The 9475-nt window shown below is 50.1% G+C and overlaps 1 protein-coding gene across 1 annotated transcript in view; it reads left to right on the plus strand.

The window, feature by feature from the left end:
- Positions 1 to 9475, plus strand: part of NLE1 (notchless homolog 1 (Drosophila)) — a 27886-nt gene that overhangs the window by 5985 nt on the left and 12426 nt on the right. Inside the window, 5 exon segments of the mRNA XM_015412155.1 lie at positions 2091 to 2308; positions 3969 to 4048; positions 4170 to 4246; positions 6287 to 6384; positions 8301 to 8493. Coding sequence (XP_015267641.1) covers positions 2091 to 2308; positions 3969 to 4048; positions 4170 to 4246; positions 6287 to 6384; positions 8301 to 8493 — 666 coding nt within the window.

The raw sequence follows: 9475 nt of genomic DNA on the forward strand, positions 1-9475 counted from the left end.
AGCCAGGTGCAAGTGGAGGAGCGGGGAATCAAACCCGGTTCTCCCAGTTTAGAGTCCGCGCACTTAACCACGACACCAAACTGGCTCTCCAAACTGATTTATGTAGGAGCCAAATGGCTCACTCACAACTTTAATGCCAGTAGCTCACAGAGTAGAATTTTTGTGAACAAGACTCCACAGCTTAGCGGGAGCATCGGTTGTGTCCCTGGACTTCCTTGGGGCTCTCCAACCCAGAGACTAACAAGGGCTGCTGCCTGCTTAGCTTCTCAGGTCTGATGGGATCTGGCTAGCCGGGACCATCCTGGTCAGGGCAGATGACAAATGGAGGTGGGTTTGCCACTGCCTGCCTCTGCGTGGCGACCCTGGACTTCCTTGGTGTTCCCCCACCTGTGCTGCCCCTGTATCTAAAGTAGTCATAGGAGAAGATGTTGCAGCTAGTTCAGGTTCCCAGATTGATGTAGAAGCTGCACATATGGCCTAAGTCAATGGCATTGCCATGGGAGAACAAAACCATGAACCTGGTGCCAGGGACATAACAGACATGCATGCAGTTGACCCAGTTCCCTTGGTTGCTCTTGGTAAGGAACACCTTGATGGTGTCGAGGTCAGTGTTCCCTCTAAGCTGAGTTAGTGTGAGCTAGCCCACAGTTTTTTACCCTCCAGCTCACAGATTTTTGTCTTAGCTCAGGAAGGGATGGCTCCAAAGCAAACTAATTTCTGCAGCAGCCAAACTGCTTGCTCACAACTTTAATGCCAGTAGCTCACAAGGTAGAATTTTTGCTCACAAGACCCCCACAGCTTAGAGGGAACATTGGTCGAGATCCCACTTGTTATACTGAGAATCTTAGTAGCGTGGCTAATGCTCCGTGTGACCGCAGCCATAATCTAGATCCAGGTTTCAGGTATGCGTCTCTCAGATGTAGAGACTTTCTTTCAAGGAAGTTAAACTTAAGATGATGGGCTTTAATCATGGGTTGTGCTGTGTTTTACCTTTTCTATATACACTGTGTCCAAAACCTCAAAAAAATTCTAAAACCATGTTTTCCCTGTTCTGTGCCACCCCACTCCCACCTCATGCTTACAGTTCTGTCCCGTTTTACCCATAGTTAGGATTGGATGTCACTTGAGAGCTGTGTTAAAACAGCAGTGGGTTTCAATTCTTATTATCAGCAAGGAGTCCTTTAACACACAGACAGACACACCCCTTTAGAGTCACAGCAGGGGTTATTACAGATCCCAGATACTGTTCGTTTATAACTTTACCATGCGTCTATACACACAAGCATGCAATATTAACATGATTACGGCTGTGGTCTCACGGAACAGTAGCCACGCTAGAGAGACGGAAGATAGGCGGATTTTCCGGGCGTGATCTCACGCCACATCTGGGAAGCGTAGAGCTCCCGTGGCTCAACTGAGGCTTCCCTCCGAAGATGCGCGGCAAAAAACTAGTACCTCGGAGGTACTAGTTTCTGGAAACCGCGGGGCAAGGGCGGGCGTCTGATCGGTTTCCAGTGGCATCCAGCGCCTGTCCATGTCCCCTCGCAAACAGGTCATTTTCCCCCCCAAGGCTCCACGGATGCGCACAAGCACCCAACAGAGCATGCGCACACTTCAGTTTAAAAAAGTTTTTAAAAACCCAACAACCCCGTTTGCCGCGCCACCCCGCTTCTTTGCCTGTGGTGTGATCGGCACCTCCCCCCTAGCTACGGGACCTCGACGGAACCTCAACCGGACGTCTGATCGCGCAGTCGTGCGTTAGTTTGCCCCGGGGCAAACAGCCATGCTTCCCCCCCGCATTTTCCAGCCCGTGTGACCGGGGCCTGTGATGGCTATCTAATTTAGCCCGCTGGCTTGTCAGTTTTTTTAAAAAAGGTATGACAGTTTGAGTCTGACCCCAAACATCTCGGGCTAAATGATAACTGATCATCAAAGCCATGTGGCTCCCCATCGTCTGCTTCTTGCTGCTTCTTTGTTCAGAGCATGTTTTCACAAGCCACGCTGCTCTGTGGCCTCCAGCGCCTGAGGTGCAGTGTCTGAAAACCCTCACCCTAAAACCTCAGAACTTTCGTTTTCTCCCCACCCAAAAGGAGGAGCCTGTCCCCTTGGCTTTCTATGTGCGAGACTCGGAAATCATCGCTTCCCTGGAGAAGACGCTGGCTGAACAGGCGCTGGAGACGGAGAAGGTGGTGGAGGTTGTCTACCAGCCCCAGGCGGTGTTCAAGGTGCGGGCCGTCACCCGCTGCACCAGCTCCCTGGAGGGCCACAGCGAGGCCGTCATCTCAGTCGCCTTCAGCCCCACTGGGAAGTAAGTGGGGGGTGGAATGTACGTGGATGGGTGGAGCATGCCAAGTTGAAAAGAGGATGCGTGCATTGGATGTATGTGTATGTGTTTTAATGCCGTATTGAAGCACAGGGAAAAAATAAACATCAAGTGAGTTACTGCAACTGTTAAGGATTTGTACAACAAAGGGGAAAACATAACAAGGGGATCGAATACAGCCAACCATTCAAAAGGCTGCCTTCCTAAGACAGGTGGCTGAGATAATCCGATCGCCACTTTGGGGTCAGGAAGCAGTTTTTCTCCAGGCCATTTTGCCCAGAGATCCTGGAGGGTTTTTGTCATCTTCTGGGCATGGAGCTGGGGTCACTGGGTGTGTATGTCGGGGGGGGGGGTTTATTTGTGAATTTCCTGCCTTGTGCAGGGGGTTGGACTAGATGACCCTGGAGATCCCTTCCGACTCTATAATTCTATGGAAGAGAATGATGTAAACCGCTTCGGCTCCTCACTGGGGAGAAAGGCAGGATATAAGTAAATAATAAAAGAACAAAAGTTAATTTTGTAATTCTTAAATAATTTTGTTTCTCTTAGCATGCGTTTGATGAACAGTTTGCTTTTCACTTTGCTGGCGACCCAGTCAGAATCAAACAGGTTGAAGCGGCACCGCTCCAGGGGCGCCTGGCATGCTGGCCTCGCCCCGTCCTCACCCTGGCGGGGCTCACTTGTTGCCAGGATGTCTTGAGCACGAATGCGCTTCTTGTTTCCAGGCAGAGACGGGGACAACTGGAAGTACAGTGCCTAATTCTTCTTTTTTAAAAAAGTTTCTAACCCTCAGGGGGTTGCAGGGCTGGGGAAAACCCTCTTTCCCCTTCCTCCCCCTCTCCTCCCCCATTATTTTGGGGTGGGAAGTGTCGTCAGGTTGCAGCCAACTAATGGCCACCCTGGAGGATTTCCCAGGCAAGAGACTTTCAGAGGTGCTTTGCCGTTGCCTGCCTCGGCGTAGCCACCCTGGGCTTCCTGGGTGGTCTCCCATCCGACTCCTGGCCGGGGCTGACCCCTGCTGAGTTTCCGAGATCTGATGAGGCCGGCCTGGGCCATCCAGGTCAGGACGCCCCGTTGTCAGCAAGCTGCCAATTATATCTTCCAGACTCATGTATTGTGTTACGTTACCCTACCCTGTATGCCCCAACGTGCATGTCCAATCTCTGCTTCCCGTGCTTCATGGTATTTACATTCCTTTCTGTATACGCTTACTGAGCTGTGCAGCAACCTTATCAGCAAGAGAGCAGGTGGTTGATGTTAGGAGGCTTGATGCTTGGGCTAGCTTGAACTGTAGTGTGAGAAATGTAACCTTGTTTAATCTATAGCAACAGTTATGTTCCCAGGCTTCGGGCGCGAACAGAATCTTCCTGGCGCGAGCGGGAAGGCTACCTATTGGCCCTCATTATTTTGAACTGCTTTAAGATACCTGTTTCAAGCATATTGTGTCATTACTGACAGAACTTGTGTTCTATCCGTTTCATGGCTTTAATAAAATAAAACCTTCCAGTAGGAGTGTATCTTATTATCAGCTGTGGATCTGACACCCGTCCCTTAACAGCAACGGAATCATTTAAAAGAATGCCAGGTGTGCTCCGGAGAACGCCGGCCTTTGCCTTCGTTCCCAGCTGCTCCTCTTCCTCCACAGGTACCTGGCCAGCGGCTCCGGTGACACGACCGTGCGCTTCTGGGATCTCAGCACAGAGACCCCACACTTCACGGCCAAGGGTGAGTTCAGACGACGTTTGTGATGAAATCCGTCCCGGGATTGTGGCTTTTGGCAGCTGCCCCCGTGAGCACGTGGACGTGGGCTCCCTCTTGACGCCTTGTGTCTCCCGTGCACCCCCAGGGCACCGCCACTGGGTCCTCTGCATCGCCTGGTCGCCCGACGGCAAGAAACTCGCCTCTGGATGCAAGAACAGCCAGGTAAGGGCTTGGCCTGTGGCTTGGCCTCGAGGTAGCCAGTACGTCCTGGCTGCCGGCTTGGTGTGGCCTTTGCGCAAGGCAAGGTCTCGGCCTCAGCTCAGCTTTGGAGGGTCTGAGGTGAGAAAGAGCCTCTGGTCACATGCAGAGTGGATCTGCCTTGCCACAGCACGCCTAAGGTAGGGGCCCCTTCGCCTCTTCTGTCACTGGTTCTGGGCCTTCCTTCTGATTGGCTGAATGCTTACAGTTAGTTGGTCTGAAGCAGCAGAATGTTACAGTTACAGTTAGTGGTCTCTATGCAAAAATCTTATGCTACGGTCATGGCTCCCTGTCATGTACCCTGTCCCCCAGGAAACCAGAGAATTTTAGTCTGGTGAGACTGCTCAGAATCCTAGGCATCCCTCCGTCTCTCCTCTTCGCAGCCACAGGAAGTAATGGTGAAACTTCTGTGTGGTCTAGAGATGCCCTCTATATATTTCTCACATCCTCGGATATATCCAAATGCAGCATTCTTGCAGACTACTGAGCCACCCAGTAGCCTATTTATTATCAATCGCAATATTTATTTATTTATTTATGCGCTTGGCTTTCTCTCCCAGTGAGTAATGACAAGTCAAAACAGTGCAGTGACACCCACAAAATACTGCTGGCATGACACCTGTGCCTCCCTAGCAACCAGAACACGACCCCACCCACCAGAGTCATGTTCACGAGTTAAGCACTGCAGGTCTTCCTAAACATGAGAGGGGGGTCGCCTTGCATTTTGGGGAGGGCCATTCCACAGACCGGGGGCTGCCACTGAAAGGGAGCACTCGCTAGCTGTGGTTGTCTGCAGGAAGGGATGGAGTGTGAAAACTGGGCTCAAGAGTGGAGTGGCCGTTCAGGCTCACGTAGAGAGAGAAGGGCTTCTTCACATACCTAGTAAGATAGGCACGCCGTAAGCCCAGTAAGGAGGGGACACTTGCACCTTGAATTGAGCTCAGAAGCAAAGGGGCATCTTTGCTGTGGGCTCCCGTGTGCAGCCCAGTTTAAAAGGGCCGGGAGCCATTTAAATCCTGCTTTTCATTCCCTGCAGATTTTCACGGGGAGTAGAAAGTCGTGCTTAAATGCCCCTGTTTTCTGCTCGCTGCAGCCAGCAGAAAGAAAGGGGTGAAGTGCCTTCCGTAGGGCACTCTCCACCCCTTTCTACTGGGTTCAGATCTCCACAGCCAGGAGAAAGGGAAGGACAAAGTCCCTTCGGGCGGGGCAGTTCACTCCCAGTTTTTCGTGCCGTCTTCTGCAGTCCCTTTAAAGTTTAAAGAGACTGCACAAGACAGCCCGAAACAGCTGAGCAGCAGGGAGCAAGCTGCTCCCCACCCCTCAGCTGTTTTTTGGGCTTTCTGCAATGTTGACTTTTCGTAGGGTTCAAGAACGACACAACACAGAGATTTCTTGAAGCTGCAGATCAGCTCTGTCTCTCTCTCTGTACCAAGCTCCCTGTTCGTCTGACAGGCTGTGTCACAGCAGCGTTTTTATTAGATTCAAGCAGCTCACACAAGGCACAGTGAGAAAATGTTACAGTTAGTGGTCTCTATGCAAAAATCACACTATGTTCTTTCACAGGAAAGATTATCCTTGAATGTTGCAAAGCTTGTGTGCTCTCAGCAATTCATTGTACTCTTTAGTAAAACAACAGACTTATGCAGACTCAGCAAAAGAATGTGCCCTGCTTGCCAATCTCCCGTTGCCAATCTCCCTGTGGAAACAGGAGCCTCTCCGGGTGTGCCTCGCAGAGATTTTCCTATCCCCACACTGCAAACCCCATTTAAAGGGACTGCAGTCCCTTTAAATGGGGCTTGCAGGGCCGTGAGCTGCACGAACCGGTTCCGTTCGAATGAGGCCATAGCCACATGTTCCTGGTTCACGGCCATCCCTCGCCCCAGGGGTCTTCTCAGTCCAAGCCCAAGCTTACAGATGCCTTCTCGTTCTTATCACTTTCTGTATGTGAAACAGCTCAAAACCTCTTTCAAGGAAACAAACCCCACCCTCTTTGTCCTTGTGCAGATACTTCTCTGGGACCCAGCCACGGGGAGTCAGATCGGCCGGGTGCTGGCAGGACACTCCAAGTGGATCACTTCCTTGTGCTGGGAGCCGCTCCATTTGTAAGTGGGGGCTTGGCCCTGCTCCGTCTCCCTTCCCTCTGGGTTTGGGGCCGCCTGGCTCAGAACTCGCAACCAGGGTTCCGTGTGCGTCTGGGCGCAAGCCTTCTTTCAGGGCCAGGGTTAGGGGCCTGCTCTGTGTGCCCCGGCTGTCTGGAGCGTGGTGAGATGGGGCTCCTTCTGCTGTGGGTTTTGGCAATTCTCCTTCACCGGGCTGCCATCGCACCCCACTCACCAACATTGGGGTGGCAGGAAAAGGCATTTTTTTAAAAATTTCCAAAGCGTTTTATTGTTGTCCTCGAGAAGCCTTACAGGGGACATTACTCTTTAGTCCTACTCTTCCCCCTCGCCCCCCCCTGCTCCTCTGATCGTGCTGCTTTTATGGTGTTCTGTGATCGTTTCTGTTTTGATCTCCTGGGTTAGATTTGATTACTGCATCTGCTACTGCCAGTAAAACTCACCTGCTGTTCTCGAGTGTTTATTTGCTTTGCTGTTGCGGGTGCATTTGTTGCGTTGTCATTGCCCTTGGAAACCACCGTGAGTGAGGTGCGTAGGGGGGAAAATTCAGTCAAGCAACCGACTTACGATGACCCTGTGAAGTTCTACTTCATGGGGTTTCCAGGGCATGAGACGGACGGATGTGATTTGCCGTCGCCTGCCTCTGTGTAGCAACCCTGGATTTCCTTGGAGGTCTTCCTTTCCTTTTCTTTCCAATAAAAGCTCTTTAACTCAATTCCTTGAGAAGTACAACAGTCTGAATTTTAATTTGTGATCTGTATTTCCCAAAAGGCGCAAGGAACAACCTCCCTGTTGTAGCCCGCCTGACGCCAGATTTGCCATCTATTCGGTGCCAGGTTAAGACACCCCTCTATGCGGAGGCCTTTAGAGACCTCCTTGGTTATGCAGGGGTCCGATACGATTAGCCGGGTGTTTTTATTTCTCTTTGAGTCAGGCCTATCGCTTAATGTTTTTATGTTATCTTAAATTAGTTTTGATGTTTAATGTTTTTATCTATTTTATTTTATTGTTTTGTATTTGCTGCAAGCCGCCCAGAGAGCTTCGGCTACGGGCAATATAGAAATAAATAAGCAAACAAGTTAATAATTAAAAAACAAATTTTGCGACATCCAAGGTGATAGTAGGATTTTGATCTGAGAGTAAAGGGGACCACCCCGCTTGGATTAAAACCTCTGAAATTCACCACCCATGGTAGAATAAAATGGCATCTAAGGTTAGCCTATGGAGGGCATTCCAATAAATTATGAGCGGTGGAATCTGCTTTACCGAGGGAGTAACTCCTATCAGAGTAGGGAAGATGCAGAAAGTGGCCTCTCCTAACCACCGTTGGTGGTCCTCCATCCAGTTACTGACCACGGCTGATCCTACTTAGCTTCCTAGCTCTGGCAAGCTTGGGCTAGTCTGTGCGGTTTAGGCTGCTACATTGGAAATATACGTATGAATATTCTAAATAACAAGAGGCCCAAAAATCGGTAAAACTTTTCCAATCAAAGGTTGGGTCTGTGCAGCAATTTTGTGCAAATAAAGGAAATCAGGAGGGTGATACGGGATGCAGGATTCAGTTCCTGGAGAATCTTCCATTTTATTTTTATTTTTTTTACATTTTAAGAAATATGAACAAGCTCCTGATCCATGTTCTCGAAAGATACGCTTGAAAGGGTACGAGCAACATCTGTTGAATTCACAGACACTTAGGGAAGAGTATAATAAGTATTCTGGCTCTCCTGGATCTCACTGCTCTGAATAGCTCCACTCCCTCCTTCCCAAACTAAGAAATGTGTCCTTCACTTACACAGATTGGAAAAGCCCGCTTTTCTTAGTGGGGAATTTGTTTTGCCTGAATTAAGAACTTTTCAAAATGTTAGTGCGGTATATTACAGCTTTCCAGTCTGCCTTCCCAGGAATCCAGAATGCCGATACCTGGCCAGCTCTTCCAAAGATGGGAGCGTTCGCATCTGGGACACAGTCGTGGGTCGCTGTGACAAGATCCTGACTGGCCACACGCAGTCTGTGACTTGCATCAAGTGGGGGGGAGACGGCCTGCTGTTCTCCTCCTCTCAGGATCGGACCATCAAAGTCTGGAGGGCCAAAGATGTAAGTGAAGGAAGGTGGGGGACCAGTGGTGGGTTGGCGCCTGGAGGAGGAAATGGGCCCCCGTGTCCTCTCGAGAGCCTTGGGCCCCAGCTTTCCCAATTTCCTCCTCGTACACATGAGCCAGTGTGGAGTAGTGGTCCAAATTCCCGCTATTCCAAGACACTCACTGGGATCTTGGGCCTGTTACTCTCAGTCTGTCTCTATATGTCAGCCTCACCTACCTCAGAAGACTGTTAGGATCAAATGAGGGAAGGGCAAACTGCATAGGTCACCCTGAGATTTGGGGAGAGAAGGTGGGATAAAAATTTGATAGATATTTCTTTACTTGCCAAGGCTGTGATTTCCCGTGTGGCACTTAGGGGCCATTAATCCTGAACTCACAGCCCTTGTCTACACGACCAAGTTCTCTCACTGACTCTTTTTTTGGTGGCCTGTCATTTTTCTGTGGCGAACTTAACCCTGAGGTTTCCATGATCCTTTTTCTCACCTTGGGCGGAAGGAAGTCTTCTCCAGGTGCCCCCCGAACAGTAATGCAGCGAGTGCCAGTTCCTTGCATACTTGGTTGAATTTGAGTCAGTTGCCCTTTGGTTACACCAGCAACTCAGGGCTACCATAAAGGAAATGAGTCCAGTAGCACCTTTAAGAAGAAGAAGAAGAGATTGGATTTATACCCCACCCTTCACTACCCAAAAGAGTCTCAGAGCGGCTTACAAACTCCTTTTCCTCCCCCTCCCCACAACTGACACCCTGTGAGGTCAGTGAGTCTGAGAGAGCTCTGACAGAAACTGCTCTTTTTCAAGGACAGCTCTGACAGAACTACAGCTTGCCCAAAGTCATCCAGCAGCTGCGAGTGGAGGAGTGGGGAATCAAACCCGGTTCTCCCAGATTAAAGTCCGCGCACTTCACCACTACACCAAACTGGGACTAGCAAAGTTTAATTCTGGATATAAGCATTCGTGTGCACGTGAAATTTTATATGCAG

This window comes from Gekko japonicus, unplaced genomic scaffold (genome assembly GCF_001447785.1).
Source record: "Gekko japonicus isolate JY-2015 unplaced genomic scaffold, Gekko_japonicus_V1.1 scaffold2194, whole genome shotgun sequence".
Taxonomy (NCBI): Eukaryota; Metazoa; Chordata; class Lepidosauria; order Squamata; family Gekkonidae; genus Gekko; species Gekko japonicus.